A 17,442-nucleotide genomic window follows, 5' to 3' on the forward strand; every position below is an offset into this window, starting at 1 on the left:
TTGGCAGATGAGGTAGTGTACCACATGTGGCTTAGTTATAGTAACAAGCTAATGTGAACTTTGATTATGGGTTTTATTTATGGAAGGTATAAGCTGCCAAAATAAAAAAGAGTTGATGACTTGTTAGGAAACTAAGAAGAGTTTTATGAAGACAGAAGTGTAGTAAGAGGGGCTGTTATTCCAGATGGAAGATAAAATGTAAATGATTTTAGATGTGATGTCTACCTGGTGGAGAGATTAAGTAATGGAAGAGACACACAATGTTTCCCAAAAATATTTATTTCCAAAGCAGGTCTTTTAATAGAACTTGAATGTGGCAGTCAATAAGTTAGTCCTGCAGGTGACTGATACTTACAGGTATGAACCGTGACAATACTTTGGAGTTGAAGGACGAGTAAACACAGAGCATGGTCAGGCTTATAATGGGGCAGCTTAAGTATTTTAAGAGCTGCCCAGTTGCTTCAACACAACCACACCCATCATTTAAACACAAGACAAAAGATGCTTCTCACGAAAACTGACACTGCTACAAAGCCACTTGCTCTTAGAGGGCTAGATGGGTTAATGTATTAGTGCCATTGTGAAGTTAAAAGTTTATCAATGAGATCTGTTAGATCAGAGTGATATATAAAGATTTATTTATTTTTTGACCTGGAAAAAACTGTTCAACTTTACATTCTCATGTTGAATATATTTTTGAATGATTTTAACTTTTTTTACTGACTGGATTTCTGTGATCTAATTCTACCCCACAGAAAAAAAACATCAGGCTATTAAATCAAGTTATATCAGCTTTTAGAATTAGAAACAGGTTTAATGCCAACTCAGATTACACACCATGTACAAGGAATTAGTCATAGTGTCTTGGTGCAAAAACAAACACAGAAGAATTATGTGTTAAAGGCTACTGAACAGCAGTACTCTGCCTGCTGCCTTGGAACTTCTATATGATAAAATGGACATTTAAAGTAATATAAAATAGAATATAAAAACATGATGTACATTGGAAATTTAAAGTGTTCTGGTGCATGGTTAAGGTTGAGTGCAAGTATTGCGAAGTACAAAATTAAATTGATCTAAACTTTTTCCTGTTTACACTGCCTGGTGTTTTATTATATATTTCAAGATGTTTGCTTGAGCTAGATGTATGGTAGTACATGAAATCTGTCTGAGCCTAATCATAAATGTCAGGTTTGCTGATGAAGGGGCTGGATGTAGTCCATGCTGTGTGGGGGATGGGTGTATAGGGCAGGGAAATTATTAATGAAGCTGACAGAAGAGGGGAAAAACACTAAGAATCTGCTCAACAGCGTTTAATTGTAATGTTTTATTGCGCAGTGCTTTGACATTGTCAATTTGTCCATTCACCTCAAATATTAGGTAGCTTGAGCCACTGAAAAACATTTTGTTGTGAACAAATTCACATTTGAATAACAGTTTATATGACACAATGGGAGACCAGTCTGTCGCTTGGCCAAGGTGTTGCCTTGCAACAATCCTGGCTCCGAGCTCTGCAGGCAGTTCCCTTGACCTCGTGGCTTGGGTTTTGCTCTGATATGCATCGCCAGCTGTAAGGCCTTCTATAGAATGGTGTGCCTTTCCAAATCATGCCCCATCAATTCAATTTACCACAGGTGGACTCCAGTCAAAGCGTAGGAACATATCAGCAATGATCAAGAGAAATGTGAGGGATCTGAGCTAATTTTCAAGTGTTGTTGCAAAGGATCTGAATACGTATGTCAATGTGATTTTCAGTTTTTCTTTTTCAATAAATTCTAAAATTAGGTTTTCACGTTGTCATTTTGAAGTGTAGATTAAAAAATAAATTTTTACAACTGTAGCATCAGGCTGCAACATAACAAAATTGAAAAAGCAAAGGGGGGGCTTAATAGTTTGAGTTTATGTGTGTTCACTGACCTAAAAGGCCTTGATAATTTACCTGTGTCTGTGAGGAGCCCTTTAAGAATATCCAGGGAATTCTGACAAGCTATTTGTGTGTGGATTTGTGTGCTACAGGACCACAGGCGAAGTGGTGTCTGGTGTGGTGACCAAAGTATTCAACCAGCCAAAGGCACGGGCGAAGGAGCTGGGCTCGGACATCTGCCTGATGTATATAGAGATTGAGAAAGGTGAGGTCGTTCAAGAGGAGCTCCTCAAAGGACTGGAGAATAAGAACCCAAAGATAGTGGTGGCCTGTTTCGAGACTCTGAGGAGGGCTCTCAGGTTAGTGTTACAATACTTAGCTCCAGTGGCAGAAAGTTCTGACCTTCTGTATACTTTTCTTTGAAATGAAATAGACCAATCCTGACTGGGATGCTAATGTTTCCCTAACACTTGCCCTTCATCACTTCTTGGTTTGTTTTCCTCTTTCTCCAGTGAGTTTGGGTCTAAAATTGTGACATTAAAACCAGTAGTGAAGGCTTTGCCCAAACAGTTTGAGTCCAGAGAGAAGGCAGTGAGAGATGAGGCCAAACTTCTTGCAGTAGAGATCTTCAAGTGGATCAGAGATGCTCTGAGACCTCCGCTGCAGAACATTAACTCTGTACAGGTAGGACAAATACTCATCCAGTATTTTAATGTATAGCCTTGGCAGTCAAAATAAAATGCTTGTAACATTTGTTTGTAGCTGAAAGAGCTGGAGGAAGAGTGGGTGAAGCTGCCTACAGCACCTCCTAAGCAGACCAGGTTCCTGCGCTCACAGCAGGACCTGAAGGCCAAGTTTGAACAGCAACAAGCCCAAGGAGGAGACCAGTCTGATGGTGAGTTTAACTTTGAGGGAACCTCTAACATATTTATGTAAAATCCTGTCTAGTTACCTTATCAATGGATGAGTTTATGAAGAGTCATGATGGCACCTTTGTTCCTTTTCTCTCTCAGGAGATGCCGAGGTGGACACAGCAACAGCGGTGGATCCTTATGAACTGCTGGAAGCTGTGGAGATTCTGTCCAAGCTGCCCAAAGACTTCTATGAGAAAATCGTAAGTTTAACTGTGTTTGTTGGATTATGGAGAACAAGGGCTGGATAATATCTTGATAATTGATGAATGTTTTTAAGATATCAAGGATTTTAATAATTATTCTTGACTTAGATGTATTAAGATTATCTTTAGAATCTGTTCCTTGAAAACTTTTCCACAAAGTCTTTGAGTTGTCTCAACACGGCAGGCGTGGCTGTTCAAAATGTATTTTTCAAGAAATGTGTCTAAGAGAAAATGTTCTCACCTGTTATTTAATCTACCTTTGCTTACTTCATTGGAGAGCCTCAGAGGTTTAATGGTTTCAAACCCTAATCTGATTCTCTGTTACAACTCAAGAAGATTTACCAAAATCTGTAATCCAAATTAATCAGTATCATTAAGCTACCATGTGACAGTGGTTCCTGTGGGAAACCAGAAGGAAGTTTGACACTTTAATCTTGATCCATAGGTTTTCAAATGGAAAACAAAAACAAGGAACTGGAGAGCTTCTTGACACTGCTATTGATAAAAGACTATGCTCTTTTTTGAAGATCCCGAGTAAATAAAAAACCCCAATCAAAACCAAGGTTCTTGACTTTATAAAAGAAGCTAATAACACCTTTATTAAACATGCATGTTCTTGAAGTATGATAAAAAACAGACTTCAACACATTTTGGTGCCAAGCTTTCTTTAGCAAGTAACGCCAAAATGCACTGAAGTCTACTTTTAATCGTGCTCTACTTAAGGAACATGCCAGTTTAACAAAGCTGTTTTGAGTCTTGGTTTTGATGATATTTGTCTATATTTTCAAGTAAACCTAAATCAGAGGAAATAATGTACAACTCTACAAAACTAAGCCTATAGATACATACTATGCTGTACAAGTTCAAACCACTGTTCATGGCTCTTTCAATCCCACTGTAAAGAGTTTTTAACTGGTCTCAGATGTGTCAGTTTTAAACTGATGCTTCCACATAATCTACAAAAGTAAAACAACCCATTAGGAGTAAAAATAACTTTCTTTGTAGATTTTTTAACAGCTGTACCACAATTGGTGAGTCAGATGCAGATGAGGTGATTTACAGTGTGTGCAGTCTGGTGGGACCTTTGTTTGCATTTTCCCCTGGTAAGTTTAACAGAGTAGCAGGATAGCTAATTTAAAGGAAATTGAAATAAATTCTATGCCCACAACTGCAGGAGTGGAGCACCAATAATGTACACAATTGGTAAAAATCCTTATATCAGTTTTGTTGTTTTAAAGCTATTTTTACTATAGCAGACCACCCATGAACAGTTCACGGTGAATTCTAGACACAGCAACCTTACAACTTATTATTAAAACTCAAAACATACAATCTGACAACTTTGTACATTCAAATGCAAATGTCCAAGCTCAAAATGACTGCAGAGCTTGCTGTTAAATCACACATGTTGTGACAGGATATCCAAAGTGTTTATCATAACTGAAGATGTAATTAAGGTCTTCTGTTTGATACACTCTGAATGTTTTTTTTTTCTGTGTTAAATTGTCTTTTTAGGAAGCTAAGAAGTGGCAGGAGAGGAAAGAAGCTCTTGAGGCTGTGGAGGCTCTCATCAAGAATCCCAAACTGGAGAACGGAGATTATGGAGACCTCGTCAGAGCTCTGAAGAAGGTAAACACTCGCTACTTTGCACAGAATCAGTTGGACAGCCTTGTGAAATGATAGACTGAAGGAGACTTACTAGGTATAGAGATATGACAGACTGACTAAATATTCCATGTTTCACACCTTAGAAAATGTGGTGTAGGAATATGTGCTATGTATTCATTGTCCAATTTTCCTTTTTCCAGGTTGTTGGTAAAGATGCCAACGTGATGTTAGTGACGCTGGCAGCTAAATGTCTGGCTGGCCTGGCTTCTGGTCTCAGGAAGAAGTTTGGAACATATGCAGGACATGTATGTGAACAAGATCTCACCTTTGTTTCATCTTTTTAGTATGACCGCCATTTTAGGTGTTTGATTGTCAATATATTGTTATAGTAACTTTTCAAGTATACTTACATGGTTTTAAAAACAACAACAAAAGTTGCATTTGAGCTTCTGGCCAAGTGTAACTAAATGTAGTTGTGCTGTAAACATTAAAAAGATTATTTTGTGTGTAGTGGACCAACTGGATAACAGTTCTTCATTGATGTTGATTATTGCTGATGGTCATCCTGCCATGTGTTTATAGGTTGCTCCAACTATTTTGGAGAAGTTTAAAGAGAAGAAGCCTCAGGTGGTCCAGGCCCTGCAAGAGGCAATGGATGCCATCTTTCACACTGTAAGTTTTAATCTCTTTCTGTTAATAAAATATTCAGAAATGTAGATAAGCTAAGTGATAAAAGAAGCTACTGCAAAAAAACAAAACAAAAAACATAGCACAGTCCATGAAAATGAAGATGGGTAAAAAAGGATATTGTTTTAGATGCAGCCTCTTTACCAGAAACTATGACAGACACACCGCTTGCCACAGCTAACATCACTCAGAATGCTGCTTTCACTTCCACTTTAGATGCTGGCATGGATCTAAACCAGGCTAAAGTGGACTTACTTGTATTAGTGATGTGTACACACTGCTCAGTTTAAGCAAAGCCTGAAATAGAAGCTACAGCTGGCAACAGGTGCCTTCATTACCCAACCACTGTTGGTGTAGTGAATCATGGATCCTGCTAGGCCACGTGCCCACAGCCTTTGTTCCACTGGGCTACAAAACTATAATTAAAACATAAGTACACCACAACAATTTATACTAATTGGTTACGTTTCATGTCACTGAGTAGTATAGCACCAGATGTCAGTGAAGCTGAGAGATTAAGGTGTAGGAGAGACTTTGGTTATAGGACTGGTTATATCTCCTCTTCCAACCCCTTAGTTTTCATTGCAGTCATCTATTTTAATTATTTTTCCAGAGGATCCTTCTCTTCTTTCTGCATTGCTCTACAGAGCTGGAATCCTCTAATGTACTCATTTGTAACTAATTGACTGCTGTTAGTTATGGAGCACTTTGACTTTCCAGTCAGCCTCTAATGTGTTTCAGAGAGCTGTTCATCTTTCTTCTGTAACTGATATAATGTGGTTAATACATTTTTTTTCTTTCTCAGACCACTTTGCAGAACCTATCTGAGGACATCCTGGCTGTGATGGACAATAAGAATCCATCCATAAAGCAGCAGGCCTCTCTGTTTCTGGCCCGCTCTTTCAGACACTGCACACAGGCTACGCTGCCCAAGAGTGTCCTCAAACCCTTCTGTGCGGCTCTCATCAAGGTACACATACTGGGATAACTCATTCATTTAACATGTCTGCTGGTATGTAAAAATCTGACTGAATGCAAAAATAAACAAGATTAGATGTAAAAATGGAAAACGGGACAGATGATTGTCAATGTTGGGGTAAATGTATAAGGGCCTATTGTCTCTCTGTATAAACCATGCTTTTAACAGAGCCCTACTGCCTTACTGCTTCAAGCTGTGTCATTTTCCCTTTTTTAAGGGCCCCTTATAGCTTGCATTAACATCAGTTTGAGTCATCCAGATACTATATTCTTTGTTCTTTGATATCTACATCCACACTATGCAGAGTAACAAAATGCAATGAACTCACTTGCCCACCTCTTATGCAATTAAAAGCTCATACATCATTTCCATGACTCTCAGGCTTGGGCCTGATTCATGCTTCAGAGTCAAAGCTACGCTCTAGCCTGCGGTGTAGGTCCAGGTAGCCCTGAACCCTACACAGAGTCCTAGACACGTAGCTGATGTGCTCCACCTCAAAAATGTATCTACATGAAATGACGACACAACAAGCCCAGTGACTGGTCTGCTGCTTAGTACTGGTGAATGTCAGTCAGTGCTAAGCAGGTGTATTGTGTGAACTCTAAAGTGGTCGTACTCAGCCTTGCTCTACCTATGAACCAGTTTGTTGAGGAAATATTTTGCAAGAGCCAAAATTGTGGAGAGACGTGCCATCAGTGGACTTTTCCCTTTCCTTTGTTTTTTGTCTTTCATGTGTCATAATAGGAATGATTATGGGATAAAAAAATAAAGCTTTACTACTAAATTTGGCAATTAAAGCCTATGATCCATAGGTAGAGAAGAAATAGATTGATGTGAATTGCAATGTATCATGATGAAGTTTTTCTTTTTTGAAGTTTTTGGAGGGATTATTTTTCCATTTAAGATTTTAAAGAGCCTCAACTGGTCACAAAAAAGCTGCATGATGCTTGAGCATCACTGCTTTAGGGCGTGATAAAAGGCTACAGATGGTAATAAAACTAGCCAAATCTACTTATTGACATCCAAAATTATCAGGCAAGCATATTCTCCACCATGGCTCTCCAAGTGGCTGAATGAGTGCAAAAACATCCTCTCCCTCAGAAGCAGTAGTCTAATTTCCCCCGTCTCTTCTCTTTTATTCTTTGAAATAATTGCACTTATCACCTGCTGCTCAGTTTTTATCAGCTCCATTTCCAACATAATATGCTTGGTTTCATTAACCATTGTTTCATTTACACAAACAAACAGGAAATGTGTGGATGCACCTGGGAACTAGCATCAAATTGCAACAGTCAAAGCCATTACATCGTAGATTTGCACAGAAGCATAAAGTATGCTTGATTTGCATCAGTCTAACTCACGGTTAGGCGTCTCTGGATGCTACGTGCAGTCAAGCTGCTGGCACCAATGAATAGAGCAATTTGTCACATGGTAAGAGGCTAGCATTGTTAAATTGACATCAAAACCAAAATGATACATAATGTAACCAAACTGTTAAGGGTCTATTTGAGAGCTGAAAAACTGGCTCTTATTACTGAGCTGAGCCAGAAGATCGAGAATTTTTTAAAAAGAGCTGTTATTCCTATGACTGCAAGTGAGGCTTGACGGCCACAAGTAAATCATGCTTATTGCTTTGTGAGAGACTGTCACAGATTACTCCAGTTGACAGGGTGGTCTTAAATGTGTTAGTTTGCAGATCTTTTACACTGCCAAACCAATTTATATGAAGGCATCTTGGACCACCTTAGTTTGTAGCCTGAGGTATTGGATATTAATTTAAAATGTGTATGCATTGACGTGGATCCACACCTTACATGAAGAATTATGCTTGGTATCCCAATGCCCCAAAAGGATGTTAAGGTATCAACAGGGTTTGTATTTTTAGCCTGATGAAGGATGGATTAGATGAGAGATTAACGTCATTGTATAGTAACTGTCAGAGAAGCAAGCTAAGCTAAAGCCAGTAACAGCTGGAGTTACAGCCAGCTTAGCTCCATGTATACTACTCTAAAGTTTGACTAATGAACCATCTGATTTAATCAGTCTATGTCGGGATAGCCTTTAAATAAGTTTCAGAATCAAATAATGAATCACAATTTTTATCATTTTGAAAAATATTATCATGATCACATATTTTGCAGCATCAGCACCTCAGAAATGTAGCTCCCACTTTCAAAGATGTTCATTTTAATGACCATGTACTTTTGTCTTCAACCCTCTCAGCAAGTGAACGACTCTGCTCCAGAGGTGCGTGATGCTGCATTTGAAGCTCTGGGGACAGCCATGAAAGTGGTGGGAGAGAAAGCTGTTAACCCCTTCCTGACTGACCTGGATAAGCTTAAACTGGATAAGGTGAGGGTTATCTGCAAAGTAAAGACAGGAAACGATCATCTGAATCTGTCATATTTACATGATCTACTAACTGTGATCTGTTTTGTTTACAGATAAAGGAGTGTGCTGACAAAGTGGAGCTCCCTGGAGGAAAGAAGGGTGCAGGTGGTGGTGGTGGAGGGGTAGACAAGAAGCCAGCAGCTAAAGCACCTCCCCCTGTTGAAGCTCCATCCAAATCTTCTGGCCCACCCAAAAAGAGCCAAACTTCTGCTGCCAGCAAGGTACGCTCACAGGATGATTTGTACAAATGAACTTGAGTTTATTTAAAGAGCTGTCCTAAACAAAAGTGAAACACAACATCACAAACTAAATATTCATATGCTAGAAAGAAGGGCAACGTATATTCACTTGACATGTAATTGAGCTTTATTAATGATGTATTACAAGAAAAAAAGCAGTACAAACTCTGGAAGAAGTAACTGACGTGCTTTTTAATCATCCTACATAAAATGTTTTATGTCTGTTTTTTACAGCCTTCAGCAGGTCCAGCTAAGAAAGGCAAACCTACTGCAGCAGCTGGAGGAAAAGCCAAAAAGGCATCAGACAACAAAGAAGTGATGGAGAGTGAACTCTCGGTGAGTCAGCCCTTTCAACATTTAACCTTTTAAACACTAAAATCTGTAGGAAACACCTTTCAGATATGAATGTTTTTTCAGAGTGCCTGTGTCATGTTTGTATGTTTCCTTGAGATAATTTTTGTCTACAAAGAAGCTAGATTATTTTTACACATTATTTCTTAAGCTTCTTTTCTTTAAACCTCTTTTTTTAGTTGTCACATGGCTATTTGTTTTATTGAGCCTTCAGCATCATGTTGTCTTTTCTTTTTGAGATCCTAAAGATGATATTTGATCTGTCCTGGGATGACAATATGAGAAAACTTTACATTTTCAAAAAGTCCAAACACCACATGATTTCAAATACTTCAGAAATTTACAAGATTGCTGATAATCTATAATAATATATTGACTTCATTGTTTTGGCTGACGTCTGACTCCTAAAATGTTTTGTGTTTGTGTCAGGTTGAGGTGTGTGAAGAGCTGGCAGGAGGTGTACTTCCTGCCTCATGTCTGCAACAGCTCGACTCGGCTAACTGGAAGGAGAGACTGGCCAGTATGGAGGAGTTCCAGAGAGTAAAAACCTTTTATTTATTCCCTTGTGAAAAAGTTACTTCATGACCAGATTATTTTTGTCATCAGATTATTTTATAAAATTTTTTGATAAAAAAAGAATATGGCTGGTTGTGTTCAAATAACTTCAGTGGTTATTCTTTGTTCTGGAGAAAGTAATTTGTTGATGAATGTTTATTTTGTCACGAAATGGGCCAAATGGTTGAAAACTGCTTTGAAATGAAAAGAAACCAATTGGATAAATATTTATTTTAGTTTTTAGAAAAAAGGCCAATTAATTTAATTTTCTCTGAAGTGTGGATGTATTGGTTTTCTTACTTCACAATCTTTCTAATGGGATTTAGACTTTGGGCAAATAAAGTTGCAATTTAAAACATATTTTAAGCTATAAATTCCTTACTTATTTGAAAAATTAACAAACAAAATTGCCCCAAAAATCATTCTCTGTGATGCTAAAAATTTTTTGTAAAACACATCATTTAACACTATTGCGATCTTTGTGCAAAATACTCAAAATCTTTCATCTTCTGCAGAGGTTTACCTGCTCTGACCTGCAACATACAGAAAAGTTCATGTATGTTTTTTGTCTTTCCAGGCTGTTGAGACTATGGATAAGACTGTGATGCCCTGCCAGGCTTTGGTCCGGATGTTGGCCAAGAAACCAGGCTGGAAGGAGACAAACTTCCAGGTAAAATTGACTGTTACAGCTGCTGATGTTGGAGGTGGTTGAGCTCCAGTGCAAGTTTATTATAATTAACTAAAACTAACTAAATAACTAAAACTAAAATGTGATTGGTTTGACTGAAGGTACCTTCACACAATGGTAGTTTAAGGTCTTGAGTTGTATACAAACATTAAAACAGGATAATTAAACTGAAAAGTGGAGAAGGCTTTTGAGTCTTCCCCTTGACAAGTATCCCACATTGCCAAAACAAAAACCCAAAAACTAAAACTAATAAGTTTTGCAAAATAAAAACTAAATTAAAGTAAAAAAACAGCAGTAAAATTATTAAAACTAAACTGACAATTAAACCAAAGGGTGAAAACATATAAAAATTATAATTAACAAAAAATCCAAAACTATTATGATCTTGTTCTAATAGAATATCTAAAAAAAATTCCACAAGAAATATCACAACACCAGATTTTTACACTTCAATACAGTTCATGTAAAAACAAGCAATATAAATATCTATTTTTCATGCTATGGACCAAAATGATGTCAAAGTCATCCAGTTTTGGATTATTTTTTGCCTTTAATTGAAAAATGGGGGGGAATGTCTCTACACTTTCTAAATTGCACAAATATACTGGCAACTGACGTTTTTCTGCAATTTGATCCACTTGCAGAAGCTTTTAGTTAAAATATGACTGATCTTAAATTCTTTTCACATTTTGATACTTTTGAAAATTATCAGTTATTGAAACAATACTGTATCATTTTAAAATGGTTGGTATCAAAAACCTTTCAAAAATTCAGCAGCTTAAATTTCTATTGATTTATTTTCCCAGGTATTCATACTGAACATGTTGAGTATGGGTTACACTTAATGTCCGTTGTAGCTGCAGATTTGTTGTATGCAGTTGAGGAAATATGGGAGGTCTTGAATGTTCTTACTGTAATTTTGCCTCCTCTTTTCCTGTGCAGGTGATGCAGATGAAGCTGCACATTGTGGCTCTTATAGCTCAGAGGGGACAGTTTTCAAAGACGTCTGCCTCTTTCGTGTTAGATGGTTTGGTTGATAAGGTTGGAGATATCAAATGTGGTGGAAATGCCAAAGAGGGACTGACTGCAATTGGAGAGGCCTGCTCTCTGCCATGGACTGCAGAACAGGTTTGAAACCCTTTTTTCCAGGAAGAAGAAAACTGGATCTTTTTGACTAAACAAATCTTTTATCAAAAGGAAAAACAGCTAAAGGAAATTAACGTTCTAGTAGATACTGGACATAATGGAAAACTGTATTTACATTGTTTGTTTTTGTTTAGGTTGTGTCAATGGCATTTGCACAGAAGAACCCGAAAAACCAAGCAGAGACTCTCAACTGGCTGGCTAATGCAATGAAGGAGTTTGGCTTTGCTGGGTAAATTTACAGTCCTTATTGAAATAAGGGAAAAATGATCAAAGCAGTGTAATTTTTAAGTAATAACTTAATTTAGAAGTATTTTTCAGAAGAATAATGAAAATGTATTTTGCAAAGATATTACAGCACAACTTGGGGACATATGTTGATGTTTTGCTCTTTTCCCCTTCCTCCAGCATCAATGTGAAGGCTTTTATCAACAACGTTAAGACGGCTCTGGGAGCAACTAACCCTGCTGTTAGGACATCAGCCATCACTCTGCTAGGAGTCATGTACCTGTACATGGGAGCCCCTCTGCGCATGTTCTTTGAAGATGAGAAACCAGCCCTCCTTGCTCAGATCGATGCGGAGTTTGAAAAGGTATGGAGGGCTTGATGACCATTCTCTCGTGCTATTTTCAGGAAATTACACGAAAAAGGAAATAAAGCAACTTTTTTTCTTTCTTTAAAGATGCAGGGCCAGTCTCCTCCCGCTCCAACCAGATCCACCAAGAAGACAGGCACAGAGGATGCTGGGGGTGATGGAGAGGAGGAGGACGAAGATGGGGGAGGAGGAGGAGGAGGAGGAGGACAGGACATCATGGACCTGCTGCCCAGAACGGATATCAGGTAATAAAGAGTTAAAGCATGAACATGCTGGCTCTCTTCCTGCTCACACTTCTAAATCATTAATCTTTCAGATGGCAAAAAATCGGTTCAGACATGGTAGCGGTTAAAGAGATCAGCATAACTCTTTAATGTCCCCTTTAACTATATCCAAATCTTTTGTGACATGTCATACCTACCACTGTAAGCATTTTCTATTCTCTGTGCTCAAATTTGTAATGTCACAAGTTTATACAATAAGAAGTAAGTTTCTTAACTGTTTTTCTGTCTTTTCCTTTTGTTTGCCCTTTTTTAGTGACAAGATTACATCTGATCTGGTGTCTAAGATTGAGGATAAGAACTGGAAGATTAGGAAGGAGGGTCTTGATGAGACTGCAGCCATAATATCTGAGGCCAAATTCATCACACCCAACATTGGAGAGCTGCCTCTGGCTCTGAAAGCTCGCCTAAGTGACTCCAACAAAATCCTGGTAAGGGAGCAGTTGGCCTCAGACATCTGCATTTCTAACCTTAATGCTAGCGTAGGAGCTAAAGGCTATTGTTTAACATGGCATGATGTGCCTAAATTGAAACTATTTTATTTTTTTAAAGTTTGTAAATAACAACATATTTCTTTTACCCAATCATTAAATACTCAGCTACATTATGAAGATTCACAGTCCTACTGAGATAGTGATCAGCAGGCCTCCCTGCTGATTTTTGAAAATCATATGTAAACTTACAACTGAAGAACAATAAATCAGACCAAATTTCATTATTGAAATAATGGAGGGATATGAAAGAGTCGCTGTATGTGAATACTTTTGTCCCTCTTGTTAAAAAAAAAACAATGTTTATGTTGTTTAGGTCCAGCAGACCCTGACTATCCTGCAGCAGCTGGCGACAGCGATGGGACCTGGACTCAAGCAGCATGTAAAGTCACTGGGAATCCCTGTCATCACTGTACTGGGAGACAGCAAGGTACTGGTCCGTGCATTCACATCAGAATTTCACCACCTGCACTAACACATTGGTGTTGCTGTATTTAACTGCAGCTGTGGAGAAGTGGAAATGTTTGATGTGTTTCTGATAGAAATTTCTTTTGCTCCTCTGCAGGCCAACGTGCGGGCAGCTGCCATGGCAACCCTGCAGGCCTGGGTTGAGCAGACAGGGATGAAGGAGTGGCTGGAAGGAGAAGACTTTTCAGAAGAGCTGAAGAGAGAGAATCCATTCCTACGTCAGGAGGTACACATACAACAACTACCCCTTTACTGGCTTAGGTAGTCCAAACTAAAATCCTTGATGTGATCTGAAAGACATTAAAGCAATCTTCTCTCTTCACCCAGGTGCTCGGCTGGTTAGCAGAGAAGCTGCCCACCCTGAGGAGTGTCCCACCAGATCTGATGCTGTGTGTCCCTCAGCTCTACAGCTGCTTGGAAGACAGAAACGGAGACGTACGAAAGAAAGCTCAGGACGCTCTGCCCACCTTTATGATGCACCTGGGCTACGACAAGATGAACAAGGCTACTGGGAAACTCAAAGTACTTAATAAATATATGATGTTATGGCTGATTAATTACTAAATCAGTGGCCGCAGATAGTAACAACTGTATGCCTCAGCAGCAGTATTTAATATGTATGTCCTCTCCTCCCTGCAGCCGGCCTCTAAGGATCAGGTGGTTGCCATGTTGGAAAAGGCTCGAGCAGTGATGCCGGCTAAACCTGCGGCTCCTGCCAGAGCTGGAGGGAAAGGCTCCGCAGAGCCCAGAGAGTCTTCAGGTGTGTTTATGACACAAAAATGTCATTTGGACTCTACACAGTCTGGTTCTGAATGTCTTTTCAGAATTGTAATTCTTATGTGAAATAGTTTGGGGGTTCAATTGCTGGTTGTTTATTTTATCATTGTCTTGGATGCACATAGAAGCATGGAATTGATTTTAGAAGATTTTTAGGTCTGAATAAGCAGAATCTATAAATTAATATATGAATTATTCTGGAGCTTAGTGTTTTTCAAGGTTTTTGGAAGTAGCAGCCAGTATGGCAGAAATGTTTACAGCTGTGCTAAAGAGCATTAGCTTGGTATTTATTTGCAAATGGTTTTGAATTTAGTGGCAAGCAAATCCCACACCATGTATCGTGTCTAAATATAAATATACTCCATCAAAACATGTTCTTTTTGCAAACTGGAACAGAATCACTTTTCATGGCAGCAACTTTGAACGAAAGAAAAACAAAAACAGGACAGGGGAATCTGCATGCCATGTTCCCACGAGATTTCAAAGCTGGTCCATTAATCCCCTTTCAAAATAAAGTGTCTTCATAGAACTGGCACTGACAAAGACAGACTCAGATTGCCTGAATCTGGGCAAGTGGTGTGAGATGGTGTGTAAATATGATATCAAGGGCCAAACGGTTGGGTGCTTTGAGAAATTGCAGTCCAGTTAGAATGCAAAATTGTGACAAAATTATGTAGATCGTCTATGAACACATTTAATTAAAAAAACAACTTATAAATTATTGACCTATTTGTCTCTACTGCAGCCACCAGGGGTCAGCCTGCTGCTGACGAGTTTGACAGCAAACCTGAGGTTAAGAAGGTTCGAGGAGGAGTGGCTGCTAAAAAGGTATGTCTTACTTTATCAATTCTAATTTCTGTGCTCACAAAACTTTTGAATATATGGTTATGATTTTTGATACGGGTTGCACCAGCTATGCGCAAGACCAAATGTAGCCTAGTTTAAGTGCATTTTCTTACTTGCCACAGAGTTTACACTCTAAAATTTAAAGTGTTTTACCAGCAGAGATGGTTTCAACTTAGGCTTAAGTTATAAATATGAGACATATATTGCTGTAAATCCAGTTCTCATGGTGATGGCATTTGGAAGAACTGGGGGCATGAGTAGGAGCTGAGGATTTTACCAGCTCTGTGGTGTCAGCAGTGTGATCTCTATGGTTGATTTCCTCCCACAGAAATGTAGGATGACTTTTTTTGGACTCACACTTTCATGTGCAGAGATAATTTCTGCCATCCAACAATAAAGTAATGTTAAATTATCTCCTGTTATTGCCGATTTCACCAATTGTTTATTTTTGAACACTGGCTCTAGTTTGAAAGTGTAGGCTTAGTTACTACCCGATCATAATGCTTTGACATAGTTTGTGCCCTTATTTGCTTTGGTTTGTGAATAAACAGAAGTTAGCAAAGGCCACTTTCAGCCATTTTTTTGTTTAGAGACAGTCTGAAATGTGAGGTAGCACAATGACAAAGACTGCAATGGAAAAAAGCATTTCCCTGTTTTAGTTATATTAAGTGAAAACATATCTGCAACAATATTTCAGTAAGACTGAATGTTACACTCTACTACTTAAGATAAACTTTGTGTCTCTGTGGTGCAGCTTAGCTAGTTTCAGTGTAGGGTTTGGTGTGTACTTTACACTATAACTTAAGGCATAGCTGATGAACCAGGCTTAAGAGACTGTATTTTTGGAACCCAGGTATTTTAATACTAAAGGTACAATAGGTTTTGGCATTCTTTGCCTGCCTGAAGCACAGCTTTAACTGCTGCAGCTTGGCCTTTCATGTGGCAAATATGCCAAATCAGTTTGCCAACTAAAATTGCTTCCATTTAAGCTTCAAAAATGCTCAGATTCAGTCTCCTTCTTAAAAGAAGCGCTTTAGTAGACATGGTGTGCAGCTGTATTTGCCGTGAAAGATTATGCTACAGTCTTAGTCACGGAAGCTAGCTGAACAGATGTATTGAAACTATTCCAAAATTTTATCTACATAAAAGATGTTAAAGTGGCACCCAAGTAAAAAAAAAAAAAAATGAATGCAATTCCCTTTCACCTCTGTGCATAGTTACAGTTTCACTTTTTGTTCCTCAGTTGTCAGTTTGTTTGTTGTGTGCATCAACATTTTTATTTTTCCTTCTCAGTTTGTGCACATTTGGTTTGTATCAGTCATGTCATGATCATTAAGTGTAAACATTATGTGGTTTCTTTACTCACCCAGCCTTCCTCCCCTCCTGAGGAACCCGCCCCTCCCCCTCCCTCCAAGGACAAGGACAGTAATGCTAGTAAAAAGCCCCTGGGCAAAGGGAAGGCTGCAGCTGGCAGTCAACAGGTAGATGTGATGCAGGTGTCCTCGTGATGAAACTCCGTCAAATCCCTTATTTCTGTGCAGACGTGTGCAGAGCTTCTCAGTGGACACTCATGCACTCGTCTCTTTGCCTCTGCGTGTTCGGGTCTCAGCTCAGTCTAATCCTGTCTCTCTAATCACTAATACTGAATATACAACTGAACCACTAAATGCACAGGGCTTGTGAGGTGAAATAACAACAGACATCTATTTCATGCTTTTAACATGTAACCTCGATGGGCTCTTTATGCATGGGATGTCACACATCACTTCAAGGTTTGATTGTGTGTGGGTGGGTTTGTTTTGATGGTTTGGAATAATATTACATCACATCTGTGTTTCTGCTCCGTGTTTGTATTATAACCTACACCGAGCTCTTCTCAGCATAACACCACCTTATCTTCTGTCTCTACTCTTATTCTTCAAATAAACACTCACACATGCAGTCAGTTACATTGTATGACCACTGACATTTATGGACACCGATCCACAGATGAAGCACACTGGTCCCTCTCCTTCATTCTGTGTTGTCCTCCCTCAGGGTCCAGCTGGAAAGAAGCCTGCAGCTAAAGGGATGAAGGATGATGAAGATAAGTCTGGGCCACTCTTCATCCTGGTTCCCAACGCAAAGGAGCAGAGAATCAAGGAGGAGAAGCAGCTGAAGGTAGCTGATGTGTTGAAAAACATATTTTTGTTTGGATTAATGAGAAGTCGGCTACAAGAAAATGTGAAATAACTAGATGATATGGACTCAAACTGAACCTTTCCACTACTTCCCATGATTGTTTTTGATTATCGGATTCTTCAACTTCATTGCGCAATATTAACCTGTTCATCAATCAGGTAAATGTTGTAGAACACATACA

The 17,442-nt window shown here is 38.8% G+C and overlaps 1 protein-coding gene across 3 annotated transcripts in view; it reads left to right on the forward strand.

Annotated features, from left to right (window-relative positions):
* ckap5 (cytoskeleton associated protein 5) overlaps positions 1-17,442 on the forward strand; it is a 42,700-nt gene that overhangs the window by 9,233 nt on the left and 16,025 nt on the right. For 2 of the 3 annotated variants that reach the window (XM_041795007.1, XM_041795008.1), the window contains exons 4-28: positions 2,017-2,223; positions 2,377-2,548; positions 2,627-2,759; positions 2,878-2,978; positions 4,497-4,610; positions 4,790-4,894; positions 5,172-5,261; positions 6,082-6,246; positions 8,479-8,607; positions 8,700-8,867; positions 9,120-9,221; positions 9,666-9,776; positions 10,369-10,461; positions 11,422-11,607; positions 11,760-11,854; positions 12,031-12,214; positions 12,305-12,462; positions 12,755-12,929; positions 13,306-13,419; positions 13,555-13,683; positions 13,785-13,979; positions 14,097-14,217; positions 14,980-15,062; positions 16,451-16,561; positions 17,118-17,240. In XM_041795007.1, the coding sequence (XP_041650941.1) occupies positions 2,017-2,223; positions 2,377-2,548; positions 2,627-2,759; positions 2,878-2,978; positions 4,497-4,610; positions 4,790-4,894; positions 5,172-5,261; positions 6,082-6,246; positions 8,479-8,607; positions 8,700-8,867; positions 9,120-9,221; positions 9,666-9,776; positions 10,369-10,461; positions 11,422-11,607; positions 11,760-11,854; positions 12,031-12,214; positions 12,305-12,462; positions 12,755-12,929; positions 13,306-13,419; positions 13,555-13,683; positions 13,785-13,979; positions 14,097-14,217; positions 14,980-15,062; positions 16,451-16,561; positions 17,118-17,240 (3,364 nt within the window). The remainder of the gene's footprint in view (positions 1-2,016; positions 2,224-2,376; positions 2,549-2,626; positions 2,760-2,877; positions 2,979-4,496; positions 4,611-4,789; positions 4,895-5,171; positions 5,262-6,081; positions 6,247-8,478; positions 8,608-8,699; positions 8,868-9,119; positions 9,222-9,665; positions 9,777-10,368; positions 10,462-11,421; positions 11,608-11,759; positions 11,855-12,030; positions 12,215-12,304; positions 12,463-12,754; positions 12,930-13,305; positions 13,420-13,554; positions 13,684-13,784; positions 13,980-14,096; positions 14,218-14,979; positions 15,063-16,450; positions 16,562-17,117; positions 17,241-17,442) is intronic. The other variant, XM_041795009.1, reaches the window with a different exon arrangement.

This window comes from Cheilinus undulatus, linkage group 9 (genome assembly GCF_018320785.1).
Source record: "Cheilinus undulatus linkage group 9, ASM1832078v1, whole genome shotgun sequence".
Lineage (NCBI taxonomy): Eukaryota > Metazoa > Chordata > Actinopteri > Labriformes > Labridae > Cheilinus > Cheilinus undulatus.